The following is a 20,289-nucleotide window of genomic DNA, read 5'->3' on the forward strand; positions in this document are numbered from 1 at the left end:
TCCAGGAGCATGGACTAGTTCCTGGGAGCTATTAAAGCCACTGCGCTAGGAACAGACAGTCACAGTTTACGAGTTAGGTACCCACGACGGTGTCTAGCAGTCACTAGACACAGAATCTCAACCCACATCACATCCAACAGCTGAGGGCCTGAGGACACAGGCCATCACCAGGCCCCCTCAGACTTAGGCTTCCCCTCGGAGGGTTCCAGAAGGCTACAGAGGGTCCTGCCTAAGTCCATGCTTTCACACATTCTACTCTAGAGTGCTCTAGTGAGTACCCCAAAATGCCTTTGGTACTTGGAGCATCGCGACCCTTCCTTCCTCCATGGAGGAACTGGATCTCAGTGCTATAGCACCCAGAAACAGGTTCCACCTTGCTCTGCTGGCCTCTTGTTGGGGCTCAGAATTCAGTGAACATTTACACCTGTTTTTGCTCTTTCGAGCCAAACAATAGAAGACTCAATCTCCTCTGCCATGAGTGAACAGAGAAATTGTTCTGGACAGTGAAAACCTAAGACTGACCCGTTGGACCTCTGAGAGTTCTGGTGATGAACCCCATCTGTCAGCTTCTCTTCTGTTTTGGCTCCCACTTCAGACAAGCCTGTCCCTGTAGGGTCACAAGATCATTGCCAGGCCACTGTGAAGAACTGGCTTCCTTAAGTTCTTAGGGAAGTTTCAGAGTCTCACTGGGCTGATAAACATAAACCTGGGTCACATGGTCCTGTATTAGTGGGGTGGGAATGAGACTGAGTGCCCCTTATACTGGCGGGCTGAGAGCAGGCTGAGGTGGTGGGTGTGGCAGACGGAGAGAGGTATGTTCCATAACGCCACTGTTTCCCCATTTACCAGTGAAGAGATGGATTTCCAGAACTGGCCATGTGGCTAAAGTCTCACAGCCATGAGCTCATGGCTCCTGCCACTCCTGCCCTGCAGGTTGGTAAAGGAAGACTTTGTTTCCACCCAGCCCCTACACACCTCAGTGCTGTCCCATCTCAAGTGTCTGCCTAACACTACTCCATGACCAGCAGCTTGGGAATGTCAGGATAGGAGCATGGGTCAGCAAGGACAGGAGAGAGACTGTGCGCCTCTCTGCTCAGACAGGAAACTCTTGGAGTAGCTCTGGGCCCTAGATAGGAGCTGTGGCAATCTGAACATTCGCACGCTCCTCCCCTCGCCTGGCTGCACTGCCTGTGTGTGAGGTTTAAACACAGACTCCCTCCCCAGATGTAGGTTTGGAGAGGAGTTATATGTCCTCTGCTGAGCACATGTTGGGGAGGAGCCCCCCCCCCCAAAAAGCTCACCTTTATCAGAGAATCTATTGGCAGCCGATGACTGCTGAGGGAGAGATCACGCTCCTTTGGGAATGTGGCCACTGGTAGATTTCTTACAGATGGCCAAACACCCATGCACACGTGAGCAGCATCAAATAATAGCAAAACAAATAAAAGCAAAGACATGGAGCCAGGCGGCAGACGAGATCAGAGGCACTAGGGAGTTGGATGAGGTAGATGAATGCGAACAGTATTCATTATGTGTGTGAAACTTTCAAAGAATAAAAGTAATGTCGTTGTTGTTTTTAATTATCTGTTAAGATATGTTGATGCCCCCCTTCCCTAAAGGCCCTCTTCTAGAAGGTTCCAGATGAAGGAGCTGCCTTCTGGCTCCAAAGGCAACATAGGACAGTAGATGGAACCACAGAGAGAGGAAGGACTCAAAGAGACAGAAAAAACAAAACCCTCCACTCAGGTAAACAGGCCTTTGGAATGAGGGAGCGAGGCCCCTGGAGTGGGCGGGAATGTGAGACACTTTCAGCCCTTGCTCATGAAGCCATGGCAGGGCAAGAGATTGGAGCCTTGTGTCAAAGGAAACACTCGCTGCTTTTCCCAAAAAGCCTGTAGGCTTATGAAGGAGCTGCTGGTTGGGACCCAGAGGTGGACAGGTTCACCGTTGGTTGTTAAGGGTCTCCTGCCAGCTGCCTGCACCTTGGTCTGTCCACAGTCACACCGCCGTTCCCTTTGGCTATAAGATGACAAGGCAGGCGGCTGAGAGACCTTCCTGGTCTTTGTTTCTGGTGGGGAGCCTCCAGACCAGGGTCTAGCCCATGGATTCAGATGCTGTGCTTGAAATGATTTCTGGAAGATGGCTCTCCAGCCTCCGGCGATGCTCCAGCCTCCATGGAGCCAAGATAGAGGGTGACTGTGCAGTGGGGTCCTGGGTGGGATACTCACTGCCAAGATGGCCTCAGAAGACATCCTGGGCCCGAACACACACACGGGATGGAGCCAAGTGAGGCTGTGTTAGAATCTTGGTTTCGGGCACTCCATCACCATTGTGATGCTGCCCAGGTTCTTGATTCCTCCCCCTCCTCTGGGCAGTGGAGAATGAGACTGAAAAAGGCGTGGCTTGAGGAAGTTGCCCGTTGAGCTTTGGACCAAAATGCTTGGTCCAAAGCTGTTTCACATGCCAAATGCTTTAGACTCAGGACACCCAACTTGCACCTGCAAGTGTTAGTTCATTTCCTCCTCCTCTGTCTCCTCCTCAGCTTGTCCTAACAGTGAGTACATGTGGGGTCCCTTTTCCAGCCCGGTATTTTTATGAGAGGTCTGGAAGCAACCTGGGGGAAAGTGGGTGTTGATGGCCCTAGAGGAATCCACCAGAGGAAGGTAGTTCTCCAAACTTCCCAGAATCCCTGAACTCTGAGCTACAAGGGGGCACTGGGCATCCAGTGGATCAGCAGATCAGTGCCCACCCTTCCCTGTGACTGCCCTCAGAGATCCAGTTCAGGATCTTCCCACTCAAGAAAAGGAAACACCACAAGTATCTCCCAGCATCTAACCAACCCACTCACTGAATAACCAAGAGAGTCATCAGAAACTGGCTGGGTGTCTGTAAGCTGTCTGCATTTTGACAGGCTACTTGGTGATAGATGCATACTAATGTGTGAGATGGGTAGGTGATTGCAAAACCAAGGAAAAAAAAATGTCTTCCACAGACTCTCCAGAACCCCCTTCTCAGACTGACAGACAGACTGACGGCCTCCTGTGTGCAGTGTGTGATCTAGACCAGACTGCCAGGCTTGAGGTTCAGCTTTCCTGAAGGACCGTGGGCATGTGTGACCATGAATGAGTTTTATAACTGTCAGTGAACCCCTGAATCCTCATCTAAAACAGGGCGACCATACACTGTTAGGATTGTTGAGAAGCACACTGTGAGGTCAGTCACAGCCTAGAGTCACCATGCAGGAGAGCTCAGTGGGGGATTGTCCAGGTTATGGTGGCTATAGGGCATCTGTGGGAGGTGATCTGCTTGCCTTGACTGATGTGAAAGACACAGGCTGAGAGTGGGCAACACCAGTCTGGGGCCCTAGACCGTGTAAGATAGAGGAAGCTAGCGGAGCACCAAACATGCCGGCATTCTCTCTGCTCTCGACTGTCCGTGGGATGTAACTTCCTGCCTTGACTTCCCTGCAGTGATGGACAGTACCCTGGAACTGTAAGCTGAATAAGCTTTCTGCTCTAATTTGCCTTTTGCAAGGTGTTTTATCACAGCCACGGAAATACAGCCAGCAAAAATGCTTAGAGCAGTGTGCACCTATCATACCTTTAGATCTGAGTGTGCGTTAGCTCTGTCCTCTTAGATTCCTAGCAGACTGGGGATCTCACTCTGAGGCAGTATGAATGCCTTAACTATCTATCGACCTGTGTGGGTAAAGGAGCCAAAAATGTTTGAGGACAGTTTTCTAGGTCTTCTCTGGATCCCAATAGCCACAAGAAGAACCTTAAACCTTGAATCCAGGACTTTCCAGGTCCCTGCTCCCTCCCCATGAGAAACTCTGTAAAGAAAAGGAGGCTTTAGTCTGCTGTTCAGCGCCCCAGCTCTCAGTCCATGGAGACTTCCGTGGGCAATGCATTAGACATCTTCCACCGAGCATACAAAGAAAACACTCAGAACCAATCACTGAATGAGTCTGTGTTTTAAGAGGCACTTAAGTGAATTAAAATCAATATGCAGTCAAGTATGTCTGTAAAGTCATCTTAGCTGGCATCCGGAATGTTCTACTGTTGTGGGAGGTCCTTCTGTTTGTGTGTTGCTTTTATGGGTTAATGAATAAAGGAACTGCCTTAGCCTGTTGATAGGGCAGAACTTAGGTAGGTGGGGGTGGGGTGGGGAAGTGGACTGAATGGTGGGAGAAGGAAGACTGGGAGAGAGAGAGACGCCATGGAGCCGCCAGAGATAGACTGTTGAAACTTTGCTGGTAGGCCACAACCTTGTGGTGATGCACAGATTAATAGAAATGGGTTAAATTAAGATATAAAAGTTAGCCAATAAGTAGCTAGAGCTAATGGGCTAAGCAGTGTTTTAATTAATACTGTTTCTGTGTGGTTATTTTGGTTCTAAGCTAGCCAGGTGGCTGGGAAAAACAAACAGCCCTTCTCCAACACTCTACTGGTGGATTTCTCTGTTTTAGAAGATTCTGAGCTCACCAGGCATGGTAGTGCATGCCTTTAATCCCAGCACTTGGGAGGCAGAAGCAGGTGAATCTCTGTGAGTTCAAGGCCAGCCTGGTTTAGAGTTGCAAGATAACCAAGGCTGCACAGAGAAACCCTGTCATGAAAAACCAAAGAAAAAAGGAAAGAAAAAATAAGGAAAAGAGGAGAAGATACTGACTTGTGTAGGACGAGGCCACAGGACCTATCTCCACCCTGCAGTGTGTGCTAGGTCACGAGGTTTATAAAGCCTGGGAGCCTGTTCCTTCAGAGTCCAATGTCAAGTAACTGTCTCCATGGAGGAGGCACAGAGAAAGGGTAGAAACTAGGTGTTGGTGCGGTGATCCGTTCCTCACTATCTTTCATTCTGTTGCTGTGACAAGTATCATAACCAAAGACCACTTAGAGGAAGAAAGGGCCTATCTGGCTTACGGGTCACGGACCCTCTCATGGAGGACTGTCAGGACAGGAAGTCAAGCAGGAACTCAAAGCAGAAACCACGGAGGGTCACTGCTGGCTGGCTCCCTCCCAGGCTTTAGCCTCTTTCTGCAGCCAAGAACCACGTGCCCAGAGAATAGTACTGCACTCAGTGGGCTGTGTCTCTGCAGCATTAACGGGCAAGACCGTCAGTATACCCACAGGCTCATCAGATCTAGGCAACTCCTCAGTGGATGATTTTAGACTCTCCTCTCGTGTGATTCCAGGTTGTGCCAAGTTGACAAATCTAGCTAGGACAGTTCTCCACAATAAAATCCTGGCCAAAATTACCATGTAATAAATAGAGCCTAATTGGTGCGCCTAGGAAAATGAGGAAGAAAGCCTGGGAAGGGACAGGTATGATATCACATGGCAAACTGTGAGGGAAAAGGTGGCTTTGCTACAATCCAAGGTGTGATTCATACCTGAGAACACTCAGTCTGAGACAAGGGAACATGAGCAAGTGTTCTCTTGAAGGAATTCCCAAGCACCTCTGTCTCCCTGTGTCCCCAGTCAAAGATGGTTCTAGAAATCCATGGTTATCATCAGACCCTGGTGCTAGCGTGTGATATAGATATGTGCATTGTAAGGAGACCTTTGATGATACTGGCAGGGATGTGGCAGCCTGGACAGCATCCTTCCCACAGCCTGTTCTTAGGTAGCTGCTGTGTGGGCAGTCCAGCCACGGGAAGCAGGACCGAAAAACCAGCATTGAAGAAGCAAGACCCAGGAAGACACTTGGAAAGGGGGGAAAACAGGAATGAAAAAAACTATCCAGAGTGGGACAGACACATAGAAAAGGTCGGTCATTCCATAGCATCAGAGCGGCCAGTGACACACAGGCCAGTCCATTCCCCTTGACCCCAACAACAGAGGCAGCTCCTGACATGCTCGAGTCTATCATCTTACAAGCAATGCAAATATGCAGCACCTTAGACCTTCGCATAACCATGGACCAGGAGAAGTCATTAATGTTCTGCACAGGGCTCTAGCGAGATAGAACTTGAAAGCTGTTCATTAAAACAGCCTAAAGTGACCCTTACTATTTGTATAGGCCAGTCATTCTAAACAACTGGCTATATAACCAAAAATGCTGAACTCAAATGAGAAAGAGCAAAAATAAACCTGGAAAGCAGAGCCTATCTCCCAAGGCATGCTAACTCCAGTCCAGAAGCTAAAAAGTAGGGCTTTTAAAAGTATTTTTATGTGTAATGAATGTTTTGCCTACTTGTATCTATATGTACCACATGCATGTCTGGTACTCAAGGAGGCCAGAAAAGGACATCAGATCCCTAGGACCTTGTGAGCCACCATGTGAGTGGTGGGAATCCAGGTCCTCCGCAAGAGCAGCCAGTGCTCTTAACCACTGAGCCATCTCCTCTGCCCCATTAGTTGGTATGTCTCAGCTCAGGGCTCCTGTAGAAGTCTTTCGGTTGTTCTACTGATGTATCAATCACTGAAGTTCTTGGCCTCAGGCTTTTAGGCAGTGTGCCCATAATTGCACACCCTGGAATATGCCCTATGCTCCCTTCTCTGTCCTATGGGAGACTCTTAAAGCTTAAGCCTTGTCTGGTCTATGAGTCAGTGCTGCAACAGCTGCCAAGACAATAGCTCTGTGTCTGTTACTCCAGGTTAGGTCTGGAAGTCCCCTCCCCTCTTCCCTGCCCCCGGTGATGCTGTTGGAAAGTGACAGAGTTGTTAGGAGGTAGGCCTTAATTGTGAGCCTGCCCTTGAAGATGATGCTGGGACCTGGACCCCTCCCTCTCTCCCAACACCTTGACACTGTGAGGTCAGCACCCTTGCTCCATTCCACATTCCCACCAAGATGCCAAGCCTCGCCACAGGCCACCTGATCATGAGCTGGAACCATGAACCAAGATCATTTCTATTTTTACATTGGGTTTCTTAGGTGTTTGTTACGGTGGCAAAGATGACTAGAGCACAGGTTTAAATACCAAAGAGCTCACTAAGGAGAGGGCTACATCTGTATACATCCAATCCTGACACAAGAGATGGTTATGACAACATATTGCAAATATACCCACGACAGAGTCCAAACCCTATGCTAGGCACAGTGCTCTGGGCACAGCCCTTGGGTTCACCAAGGAAAGCTTTGAATGAGAGGCCTCTATGCTACACCATGCCACTTATAGGCGGTGATTCTGTGTAGGAAACATGTCACCCAAGGCTTCCATAGGAAGACTCACAGTCTGGTCTGACCATCATTGCATGGGGGCTGAGTTATCACCATGGTTAGAAACCAGCAAAGGTGCTGATGTTTCCCTTCTGCGGGGGAATGTGCTATAATCTCCAGGTTGATAGTGGTTGCATTAGTCTTGAGTGTAAGAGTTTCACAGATGACTTTATTTCTCTTAGTTTACACTCAGGATTCTCCCTAAAATGTCTCATGCTGAGCTGGTGTGGTGGAACATGTCTGTAGTCCCGAGATTCAAGAGGCAGAGGCAAGTTCAGTCTAGCCTTGCCTACATAGTAAAACCCTATCTTGAGAAAAACAAGAATCCCACACTGGAGAGGAAGGCCTGAAGTCAACTGGAGGACCTTAACACCATTTAACTTCCGGGGAGCTTTCTTTTTTCTTTCACTTGTACAAAATTTTTTTATTCTTTTATTAATATGGGTATTTTCATGGGGTGTGTGTCTGTGCATCACTTGTATACAGTGCTCTTGGAGACCAGAAGAGGGTGTCAGATCCTCTGGAACTGGGAGAGACAGTTATGAGCTGCCACGTGGGTCCTGGGAACATAACCCAGGTTCTGTGGACGAGCAGCCAATGCTCTTAGTCACAAAGCTATCACTCCAGCCCAATTCCCTTTCTTAAATATTTGTTATCGCAGAACCCTACTATTGACATCATAATCAGAAAAACTGAATAAGACTCTCTCTCACCCCACCCCCCCCTCTTCCAGGGAGCCACGCAGAGACCTCCATGTTGTCTTTTAAACAAAGTTTTCTAAGGGCCACCATCACCGTCTTCCCTGTAGCATCAGAGAGATTAAGGAGGTGCTGCTGTCTGGTGACGCAGCTCTTGGCCAGGGCCTGGTGAGAGCAGCATACATGTGGTTTCTGTGTCCCATCCTCAGCCAGGTCTGGTACACAGCTGGCCCTCCTGGAAGATCCTGCTCCCAGTTAGGAATCAGTAGACGTGTTCATTGTTTATTACTCCTGAACCCTGCTAAGCAAGAGAGCAGTGCAAGGAAGCCCAGAGGCAAAACACCGCACAGAGTAGGGGAGACAGTAATTTCGGAGCATCCCTTCTAGAAGAACCCCATAGCTTGTGCGTGCCACCTTTCCCCCTTCATCCCTCCCCGCACGAGGCGGCCACTAATGTACCCCCTCTCTTTATTCATCTATGAGGCATATCTCACATAAGTGGATCGAAATATTCCTGGACTGGACCCCGTGACTGGTTCCTTTCACTTAACATTTGGATTTCAAGAGACATTTGTGCTGTGATACGCACCAGCACTTTCTTGTTGTTGAGTAATATCCCATCCCATGAATACTCCACATCTAGAGGCTAGATCATGTCCTTATGTATTAAAATGTGTTAAAAACCGTTTCCTTAAAAGCGGGTGTCTGCTCTCAACTGTTAGTCATCAAGCCCTCTGTTCTGAGCTTTTGCTAGAAGAGCAACGAGTGGATACGTGAATGGTTGAATGAACGGATGCACCCGTGAGTGCAGAAACGGTATAAGACAGTGGCAGAGGACACAACATCCTATGCATGTCACATGTGACATATGACAGAGTTTATGTCAGAGCCTAAGTCTCATTTACAAGGCGTTCAAATGAGAAGTCTTTCTTCACCCATGTTGTGTTCTGTACTGATTCATGGAGCCGGGAATTGGACCAGGAGGCAGGAATTTACATGTAAAGACAATGTGCAGAGAGACAGGGCTGGGCATGGACTTTGAGCATCCATCTGCCCATCTTTTGCCCACTAGGACCCTTCAGCAAGTGACAGAATGCCTTGGTTTCCTCCTCATAAAGAGATGATTAAGTGGGGATCGAAGCCCTTAGACAATGGATTTAACTCAGTGCCTGGCATGTTAGTGAGGCAATGCTGAGCAGAGGCCATCTAGGAAAACCACCCTACATCCCTCAGGCCTGGTGGGGCATCAGGAGTCATCTCGGGCAGGTGTCATGACTTCATCTGGCAGGTGATGAAATGCAGGTGTGTAGAAAGCATGGTTTATTTGCATGACGACATGCATAGCTGTTGCATGTCCGAGTCAACAGTCGAAGCCTAGACGTGAAGGGCAAAGCACACTCCCTTTCTAAGCTGCAGGCCCACGTGTGTTTCACCACTGGGAATTTCATGAGCCCTATCTAGGAGAATGACCTCCGGAGCAGGACCATTCTGTGATGAGACCGACTGACTAGCTGTTGAAGGGAACCAATGAAGTCTTCTCCAGGAGTAATCCCCCTTTCTATCGAACCAAGTCATTGGGTGCTTTGTTCGCCTCTGGTTCCTCTAACTATTGAGTTTCAGCTAAACACTTCCAAACAGAACCCCTAATCAAAGGACCCTAAAGAAAGGGTCTTGGAGGAACATCAAACTGATAGCCAGACATGGAGACCTGAGGACCCTCTTCAGTTTGGCAAACACAGGTAGGAACTAGAAAATGAAAGTCAAAACCCCAAGTTCACCCTGACTCTGAGAGCAAGCTCACCATGGAACTCACAGATGTTCTGTTCCCGAAAGCTGCTATGTTGGTGGCCAAATAAGTCCCTTCACTGAGCCTGAAATCAAACCTCCTGCAAATGAGAGGAAAGAGGCCAAAAGGCCAGACAGGCTCACTGGCTCCATTGTCTGATCCTCCAAACACCCCCACGTTGTTACAGAGTCTGGAACCTGACGCTGCTGGCCCTGTGCCCAGAAGTTGGGCAGCCAAGGTATACCTGGAAAAGAGGGCTTCTTCGAGGTCAGCATCCCTCATGCCAGCCAGGCCAGCGAATGAGTTGCTGTTCGCAGACCCCTCACTTGAGGCTTCCATGAGTCAAGCCCACTCACTCAATAACTGCAAAGTCAAGAGTATTCAGTGCCAGGCTTCAAGAAGCATGTGTGTACAGACCAAGGATGCTTTCCGTCACTGTGTTTTGTTTTGTTTTAAAAAAAACATAATTGATGATTTCCTATCTTGAGCATACTGTGTATTGCTATGAAATTTCAATTGGATTACCTGTGATTGTTAGAGAGGAACCCTGTCAGCTGCCCTTGCTAGCCAAGGAAATAAAATGGGACTGGGAAAAGGGCCAGTTAGTGAATTGGCCTTAAAGTCCAGTCCAAGATTTCATAGTCAAAATATTTTCAAAATATTTTGTTAGGACTTTGCTTGCAAAATAAATAGAAACTTGTGAAAATAGGTTGGCTTTATGCTACATTTAAAGTCACTTGGTACTTTGTAATTATGACTCTCAAAGATGTCGTAGACACAAGGTAAAAGCTCGCTGGTGCTGATTAGCCTCTTTAAAATACACTGTCAGGGCTGGAAAGATAGATCAGTGGTGATGAGTACTTGTTGCTCTTTCAGAGGACCAGGGTTTGATTCCCAGCACCCAGGTGGCAGCTCTAAACCATCTGTCCCAAGGTATCCAGTGTCTTTTTGTGGTCTCTGAGGATAACAGGAATACACACAGTGCACATACATACATATAGACAAAAATACCCATACACAAAAAATAAGTAAATCTATTTTTTAAAATATAATAACAATGCCTGATAATCAACAAAGTATTGGATGAACAATTACTGCATGGGAGTTTTCTTAATATATGATGTCCCACACCTTTGCCTTTTAAAATTGTGTGTGTGTGTGTGTGTGTGTGTGTGTACACATACATACATTGGCTCTCTCCTTCCACCATGTGGGTCCTGGGGATTGAACTCTGATCATCAGGCTTGCTAACAAGTGCCTCTACCCACTGAACTATATTGCCAGCCCAGTCTTCTTCCCTGGGATACATGGGACCCAGTTTCAAAACATAGTCACACATGCTGAGGGTTAGGGAATAAAGAGAACTATGGATGAACCAATGTTCATCCCAGGTCCCATGACCCCTGAGTCTCAAGAGATACATGTTCAACAGAGTGTACATTTTCAAATGTTTCTATGGTAACATTGATGCAGGTGACCCTGGGTTTCCATATGCAGAGCACTAGTTGTGGGCATAGCCAGCCATTAGGAAATTTAAAATCATCCGTATCAGTTATTTCTAAGTGCTGAAAAGACTTACAGTAGTTTCCTCTTAAATTGATCTATCGTTTGCTTGGTTATTTGGAATTTTGGGTATTATACTGCCTTGCTATCTTCTAGGAGAAATTTTTTTAATGTTTAACAAGGTACCTAAGTCATTAAATTTCATTCAATGGATTTTCACAAAAATGGTCTAACCTATGCAACCAACACCCAAATCAAGAAAAACGCATCCTGGGGCTGCAAGAATGACTCAACCATTAAGAACACCTGCTGCTCTTGCAGAGGACCTGAGCTGGATTCCCAGCACCCACATGGTGGCTCAAGACAGCCTGTAATTGCAGCTACAAGGGATCTGCTGCCCTTCTCTTGCCTCCATGGGAACTGTACACATGTGGTGCAAACCTAGACACATAAAAATTTTTTTAGAAATGTTAAGAGCATCCTTGGCATCCCAGAAGCCTCCTGTGCCACTTCTGGACTTCTGAGCCCATCATTTGTCATTTCTGTACCTGTGTATTTAAGTTCATAAAGTACTTTAACGGCAGGATGGATCTACAAATTGATGTACTGTGGCAAATGCTTATATTTTTAAATATTTATATTAGTGCTAGTGTGCCTGAGTGTAGGTATGTGCACCTCATTCATGCAGGAACCCAAGAAGGTCAGAGAATGTGTCAGATCTGGAGTTACAGTTGGTCATGAACTGCCATGGGGATGCGGGACTCAAACCCCAGTTCTCCACAAGAGGAGTCAGAGCTCCTAACCACTGAGCCGCATCTCCTGCCCAGATCTTCTTTGTGTTGTTGTTGTTTTTCAAGACAGGGTTTCCCTATGTAACAGCCTTGGCTGTCCTGTAACTCTCTTTGTAGACCAGGCTAGCTTCAGACTCAGAGATCCACCCACCTCTGTCTCCCAAGTGCTGGGATTAAAGGCATGTGCCACCACCGCCCAATGCAAATGTTCGTATTTTTAATAGAAAAATGTATAGAAGTTGTTGTCTTAGTTAGGATTTCTATTGCTGGGAAGAGGCACTGTGACCGCAACTCTTATAAAGGGAAACATCTAATGGGGGTGGCTTGCAGTGTCAGAGTTTTAGTCCATTACCATGCTGAAACGTGGCAGCACGGAGGCAGGGATGGTGCTGGAGAAGGAACGAGAGTCTACATCTTGATCCGTGGGCAACAGGAAGTGAACTGTCCACTACACTGAGTGTAGCTTGAGAAAAGACCACCTCAAAGCCCACCCCCACAGAGACACACACTTCCTCCAACAAGGCTAAAACTACTCCAACGAAGCCATCACTCCTAATCATGCTTCTCCCTTTGGGAGCCATTTTCTTTAAAATCACTATGAAGAAAAAAAAAACAGACCCTAAAAATTGGGTGGAAGAGCTGGGTGTGGTGGCACATGCTGATAATCTCAGGAAGTGGAGACAAAGAGATCCGGATTAGGAACATGAGCTCAACTACATAGTGAGTTCAAAGCCAGCTGGGCTGTATGAGACCCTGACTCGATAAAAAAGGAAAGGAATTTGACTGAAAGGAGCATGGTGGTATCACAGTGCCCAAGTCTGCGGCTGGTTCCTAGCCACTCTCTTCAGCCATGCTCATTCTCTGGATGGTATAGGCCATGAAAGGGGTAAGGAGATTGCTTCCAGAGTCACCAAGTCTTATCCAAAATTTTTCTGGCTTTGGCCCTATCTTCTGAATGACCTTGGGGAAGTCCCGCAATATCACTGAATGTCAGTCTCCAGACTTGAGATACAAGGTTGGCACTCAACAAGGGTTGGCTCCCTACTACCTCTGTCTCCAGTGCCATGGATGCCCTAATTTGGTCTCAGGAGCACAGAGAAGCCTGTGGGTCATGAGAACCTCCTGGAGTTCCTCTGACCTTGGTTAGAAACCTGGTGTTGAAGTGAGGCAAGAGCAGCTCCCTGTAGCCTCTCTCTGCGTTCTCTCAAGCCAGTGTCTGCAGAGTGCAGCCAAAACAGAGAACACAGTAAACATCACCTCATCCTGGCACCTACTCTCCATCCTGGGAAAGCTTGTGCCTTGAGCTTATGGAAAGAAATCGTAATTTCCTTGGTGTGTTTTGTTTGTTTGTTTTGTTGTTGTCTTTCCAAGGTATGGTTATTTGTTATCCTTAAATACTTCTTTTTGACTTGACTAAGACTTAGAAGTAGAAGCCCTGAGCAAGGACAGCCTACGTCTCTTGGCAATCCATTCTTGGCACTTTTCTTTGGCTTCCTGCATTGTCTTGGCCAACAGTTTAGCATATTCTGCAGCCTCCTCCTTGATTTTCTTAGTGTGTTGTTTCTTCAGAGAGATACATCGGCATTTGTGTCGCAGGACATATGAAGTAACAAGACATTGAATCTTGGGCGCTTTCGTGTGGGCGCCTTCCCTTCTTTGTTTAAGGGCTCTTTAATAACATTTTAACAGACATCATCTTTAGAGAGATTAAAAAGCTTTCAGATTCTGATAGCTCTTTCAGGTCCTAATGGATGCGGCACAGTAGTATCTGTCAGTCCAGGAATATCCTTCTCTTTTTGTTGTACAATAACCAAGTTGAGAGCACTCAGACTGGCATCCACAATCCATCCGCAAACAGACCTGCGCTTCCTCTCTCCGATTCTCCTTGTTCTATAACAGAATGCTCCGTACTCAACAGCAGGCACACTCTGCTGTGGGTCAAAATGCCTTGCTTCCTGGGAAAACCTCATCTGTCATTCCCACCACTGATTTGGACCACATGACCCTCTGCTCTTCACCGAGAGCATCAGTAGCTACTCCTGTGGCCATGTGCATCTCACATACACATACACATACACAGCTTTCATTCGGCATCCACTTCAATGAGTTTCTGACAGCCAGTGGCAGGGAAGGAGGTAGCCAGCTCCATCCTGACACAGATGATGGCCTAGGAGGTGCCAATAAAAAGATGGTGGTGTTGTTTTTTGGCACAAACCTTAAGAAACTTTCAGCCCACCTGTGGTCCAGTCCAGCTTACCAAAGAAGCCTGAGTTTAGACTCTTTTTTTCTCCCATTGATAACAAAACACCCGGCGAAAGCAGCTTAAGAAAGGGAGGGTTTATTTTGGCTCACAGTTTGAGGGTACACAGTCTATCATGGCAGCAGGAGCGTAAGACAGCTGGTCAAGTTGCACCTGCAGTCAGAAGCAGAGAGAGGTGCTCAACTCATTTTTTTCTTTAAAAGAAATCTCACTGTAGTTATTTATTGTGTGTATATGTGTATGTCTGTGAATTTATATAAATGACAGATCTATCTGGGGAGAGCAGAGCACAGTTTAGAGGAATTGGTTCTTTCCTTCTACCATGTGGGCCCCAGGGATTAAACTCAGATCATCTGGTTTAGCAGAGCAAACACCTTTATCCGCTGAGGCATCTTACTGGCCCTTCTTCATTCAGTCTGTATCCCAATCCATGGGATGGTGCTGCCCATAGTCAGGGTGCATCTTCTCTTCTTAGTTAAATCTTTCTAGAAACATCCTCACAGTTGTGCTGAGAGGTGGTCTTCTGTGTGATCCCAAATCTTATGGACAACGATGGTTAATACCTAAAATATTGGCCTAAATTTCTCTGTAGTTCTGCCCTCTCAGGGAACACTAGGGAAGCGGGCAGACATCCAGAGATGAATGGGAGGTTTGGTCTGGGCTCAGAGCTCCCGAGTGCACCACAGCCAGGGACAGCAAAATGGCTCTCAAGGACCTGATGGCCTCACTGGGGCCCACCTGTGTCCCTGTCTTCCATGTAGTCTTGTCATCTGCTGCCATTTTTCTATTTCAGGAGGAGATGGGCATTTCCTGTGAACTGCTGGAATCGGACTTCCTCAAGTGCAGTGTGGGATTTCCTTTCATGAGGTCAAAGTCGAAGGTGAGGCCCTGGCAGAGATGGGTGCTTCCTAGACCACTGCCCCCCCCAGCTCTTTCCATCAGTCACTTGTTGCTATGCACACATGCATGTGCGCATGCACACCCTGCCTCCTGTGGTGGCTGGGTGACCACTAGAGAGCCCTGGCATGTGTCTGTCGCTGGCACTCTGCTCCAGGGGGTCAATGGTTACATCACCTGTCTCTTTGAGCCACATCATCCCCAATCAGGGACGACACCACAGACTCCTTTGTGCTTTGTTAATGATTAATGTTTTTTGTAATTTTTTTTCTTTTCTGGGATATTCTGTACTATTCTGAGTCTATAACAGGACACGGGAGAATATGTGGCATGAACTAGTGACCCACAGCCCTGATTCTGTCATTCCCTTGGGTCCTCAAGATTTTCTGGAGACCCCCCAAATTTTCCCAACAGAAAAAACCTGTATTCTGGTTCATATTTTGAAAAGTTAAAGGCATTGCGGCCAAGTTGGTATTTAGAAGGAGATGAGTTTCTTAAGCTCAAGTAGTAATACTACATAGCATAGTAGATATTTATGGAACATTCCTGTGTGTGCCATGGTTAGGAAAAATGACCGGACTGGTTTATGGAAACAAAACTAAAATCTAAAGAGGCCAGATCTGCCTTTGAGTCAGTAGATGGTTCCTCTGTTAGGATGTTAAAGAAAACTCTCCGGTTTAACTTTTCTCCCATGAAGAAGTAGAGGCTCCACCCCTCCCCCACCATGGAACCAGACCACTGTCTCCTGGGCACCTGGTCATTGTTTTAGAATGAAATAAGGTTGACTCATGTCTTGGCAAACTGCCCAAAGACATCAACGCATTTGATGTACCATGTCTCGTAGTCTACGGGCCCAGATGGGGCATACAGAGGAAGACCAGGCATGGTAGGTAGCTTTGTCCATGGTAAAGCATGTAGTTTGAATGCATATCTGCGTGTGTATGCACACGCACACATGCACACACACACATACACACATAACACTTTATTTTTTTTTTTTGAGTAACAGAAAATAGACTTCATTAAGAAAGCCACACTCTTTCTTAAACATGCTACTCTGCTATAAAAATCCAACTCATATCACAAATCAAACCTGAAATTATCTGGTTATCTCTCCTAGTAGAACTGAATTTCATCAACATGTATTAACTCTGGAAATGTCATAAAGTCAATAGAGATAAAGACTATTGGAACAGTGATCTCCTATTTCTGCTGCAGAGGTCATATAAACAAATAACCATATTCTGCTTCATTTTTTTTTAAAAAAAAAATCTCACATACAGATGTTAAGATCCTTAGCAAGACTAAACCCAAGGGTGATGGGGGGAGAGGAGGGTTAGAAAACCCAGCAAGTTACACAAGGACTGAGCTTCCCCTGCCCGTGGCCCCTTCGTGCTCACCTATTCTCAAATCCTGGGGTCATCAGGGGCCAGGACACCTGCTCAGTCTCATGACTACTCTTTGGGCTCACTGTGATTGGCCGTGTGCCTGTGTCACTCGCTTCCAGCCTGACCAGTTTCGTGCCTTCATCTCTGACCATGTGTCCTTCCCTTATTTCAGTATTTAGTATGGCTGACTTAACTCAGCTGTCCTGCCAGTTATAACTCTATGGGGACAAGGCCCTTAACTGCTCCCTCTTTTGTCTCCACCCCCCCCATCTTCATAACTAATCCTCCTCGGAAACCAAGTCCCACTGCCACAGAGATTTCTGCCTAGAAAGGAGATATTTGTGGTGTCCATCGTAGATAAGAATCCAATTTAATGGTTCATTCCCATGGCTCTCAAGTAGCATTCAGTTGAACAGAATTCAATATCTCAAAAAGCATACAATTATCTAGAACTTACTTTAATGGAAACCAAACAATTGAGATATGTTAAACAATTTACAATCTGTCAGCACTGGCTGGAATTAAAGACTATCTTATAAATGTCGAGATATGCTGATGAGATATGCAAATTTGACAAAGCCTGGGAAGGCAATGGAAGTGAAATCGGAAACTCCTGGTCTTTCAGTTCCACGTCGCCACTTCCTCTAGGACTTCCTGTAGCTGAAAGGGTAACATGCCTCTCACTAGAGTCGGGGAAAGGGCATGGTTCTGCTGTGGGAGCCTTCTTGGGCCTGAAAAATCAGATACACATTAAAAATAACATTTGCTATGCAGACGAGCTTCCAGAGGACATAAACTGCAGACCGTCCTAGAAAACATAGTTCAAAATGTGGATGGCTCATGGTTGCCAAAAGTGATTTCTTTCTTTTCTCCTAGTATGAGTTCAGCGTCATCTTTGATACAAGCCACCTGTCTGGGGAAGAGGCCGTTCTCAGCTTCATCGTGACTGCTCAGAGGTAAAAAGGCCTTAAACAGACTTTTTTCAAAGATAAAAACATTATGGGATTGGGAAGGGACATGCCTTGGGCATCCCTAGGATGCAGAGGATGTGAAAATGGTTACTCGGTGTTAAATCCCCCTTAGCTCTGGGTGGGATCTGACATCTGCAGGGCAGTTATCAGGTTCAGCATGCTGAGTGAATTTGTCTCTTCTCTCACTGCTGTGACCAAATGCCCGAGGAAAGGAAGCTCAAGGTAGGCAAGGCTTGTGGTGGCTCATGGATAAAGGTATACAATTTGTCAGGCTGGGAACGCATGGAAGGGGTTGCCCTGGGAGACGGTTTGCTCACATCCCAGTGACCCAGTGATGACAGAGCTGGGATGGAAGGCAGGTGTCTGCATGCCATTTTTCCTTGCAACTTCTTGTATCTGAGCTTCTGGGGCAAGACCTGAATTCCACTGAGTGCAGGTTAATCCTCCCTCTGTTAGTCTTCCCTGAGAGTACTCTCACAGACTTGCCCAGAGGTGTTTCTGCTGGGTGCTTGCCAATCTACTCAAGCTTAGGTCAAATCCAGTTAGGACTAACGTCATCCCTACTCACTATGTCTGACAGAGCCTGGGAGGCCCAAGGATCGGCTAGTCATGGGGAAGTCTGCAACTGAGGAGAGACAGGCTGCTGAGGTGACCTTCTAGTTCAAGGTCATATAACTAATATGGCCAGTTCCTGCTTGGCCATGTTTTCTATATCAGACAGATGTTCTCTGTGGATTGTCAGGTCAGACCATCTGTATCTCAGGGATACACACTGAATCGTTTGACAAAGTGGGGAAAGCCACCTGCAGCCTGAGAGCCTGGTGAAGCCAGATGGCAGAGGCCCCCAAGTAGTGTACCTAGAGAACAGGAGTGTCTTCAGAACCCAGGTAGACATACAGAGAGACCTATAGGGAATGGTGACGTCTCCCCCTAGGAATGTGTATAGCTGTGAGTGCCTGAGCTAGCCTTCCAGGTTTATGAGCCTCCTCTTTGAGCGACAGACTATGCATGCCTTGAAGCAACCTCTCAGTATCAAATGGCTAGCAGATTCAATGAAGGAGACACCATTGGGTCAGGAAGCAGGGACAGATCAACATTGATGAGGTGCAGGCAGGTGTGGCTGCACACCCAAAACAGCGTGTTCATTTACAGTTCTAGTTATTTGGCTAGAGAAATGGCTCAGAAGTAAAGAGGGTATGCTACTCTTGCTGAGGACCTGAGTTCAGTTCTCAGCACCCAGCCTAGTAAGCTTACAGCTGTCTGTAGCTCAGGCTCCATTGGACCTGACATCCTCTTCAGGCTTCCCCTGACATTGCCCTCATAGTCATATTGCTGCATATGATTTTAAAACTCTTAAGTTTCTAGTTGAAAATGTGTCACAAGAATCCTCAGTGTACCTTTTACCCATATTCACCGAATGTTGACATTCTGATTCATGGATTTCATGGATTTAGCCTTTTTTTTCTATGTAGATTGTTTTTCTTAAACCTTTGTAAACCAGTTATAGAAACCATGCCCCTTGACCCATAAATTCCCCAAGAACAAACTCGGGAGCTTCAACATTGGGGTACCACAGCCCATGGTCCAGTTATACCAGCTGTCTCAGCGCTGTCTTTCCAGCCATTTCCCATGGATTCGCAAGATTTTATTATTTTCTGTTTGCTTTATTTTCATATTCATATGAAACATCATTGTGATCTAGAAAGAATACATGCAGACAGGGCAGATTGCATTTCTGCAGCTAGAACTCAAGAGAGATCCTAAGGTGATGGTAGCGGGGGCACTTCCTTCCTGAAGCACAAGGTATATCAGTGAAAGTCCACAGTGCACCCTGCTGTCCTGTGCCCATGGGAACCACAGACATGGGAGTGAACGGTATTCATGGGTGTCCCTGAAAGGAGGGTGGGGAACACACATGGCAATGAGAGACGGAGCTGAAAGAGAGAGGGTTTGAGTGACTGAGGGCAGGAGCAGGCTCAGAAAATCTGAACTACATTCTGACAACAGTGAGGGGTCACCTCAAGCTTTTGGGGAGATTAGTAGTCTCTAGTTTGATTTCTATTGCCGTGATAAAGTAACCAAACAGAAAGCAACGTATGAGAGAAGGGGACGTATTTGCTTGACAATTCCAGGTTACAGTTCATTGCAGCAGGGACGTCACTTAGCAGGAGCTTGCAGCAGTGCGTCACATCCATCCGTAGTCAACAACAGAGAGGAACTGAATGCAGACGCGTTCACTCGCTGGCTTGTCCTCAGCAGGATTTCTCAGCTCAAAACCTCCTGCCAAAGGAATGTTGACGCCCACAGTAGACTGAGTCTTTACACACAACTAATTTAAGATAACCCTTCATAGACACATCCATAAGCCAACACAATATAGACGATCCCTTGTTGGAGGGAAGAAGGGTCACTTGTTCATCCTGGCCACCCAGCCACAAAATAATCACACAGAAACAGTATTGTTTAAATCACTGCTTGGCCCATTAGCTCTAGCTTCTTATTGGCTAACTCTTACATCTTAATTTAACCCATTTCTATTAATCTGAGGTCGTGGCCTACCAGCAAAGTTTCAGCACGTTTATCTCTAGACGATCCCTTGTTGGAGGGAAGAAGGGTCACTTGTTCATCCTGGCCACCCAGCCACAAAATAATCACACAGAAACAGTATTGTTTAAATCACTGCTTGGCCCATTAGCTCTAGCTTCTTATTGGCTAACTCTTACATCTTAATTTAACCCATTTCTATTAATCTGAGGTCGTGGCCTACCAGCAAAGTTTCAGCACGTTTATCTCAGGAAGTGGCTCAGTTGCATGCCTCTGACTCCGCCCTTCTTCCT

At 46.7% G+C, this 20,289-nt stretch overlaps 1 protein-coding gene across 1 annotated transcript in view; it reads left to right on the forward strand.

Annotated features, from left to right (window-relative positions):
* Itga9 (integrin subunit alpha 9) overlaps nt 1-20,289 on the forward strand; it is a 299,897-nt gene that overhangs the window by 213,994 nt on the left and 65,614 nt on the right. The window contains 2 exon segments of the mRNA XM_038323365.1: nt 14,990-15,076; nt 17,358-17,437. Coding sequence (XP_038179293.1) covers nt 14,990-15,076; nt 17,358-17,437 — 167 coding nt within the window.

The sequence above is a fragment of the Arvicola amphibius genome, chromosome 3 (genome assembly GCF_903992535.2).
Source record: "Arvicola amphibius chromosome 3, mArvAmp1.2, whole genome shotgun sequence".
Taxonomy (NCBI): Eukaryota; Metazoa; Chordata; class Mammalia; order Rodentia; family Cricetidae; genus Arvicola; species Arvicola amphibius.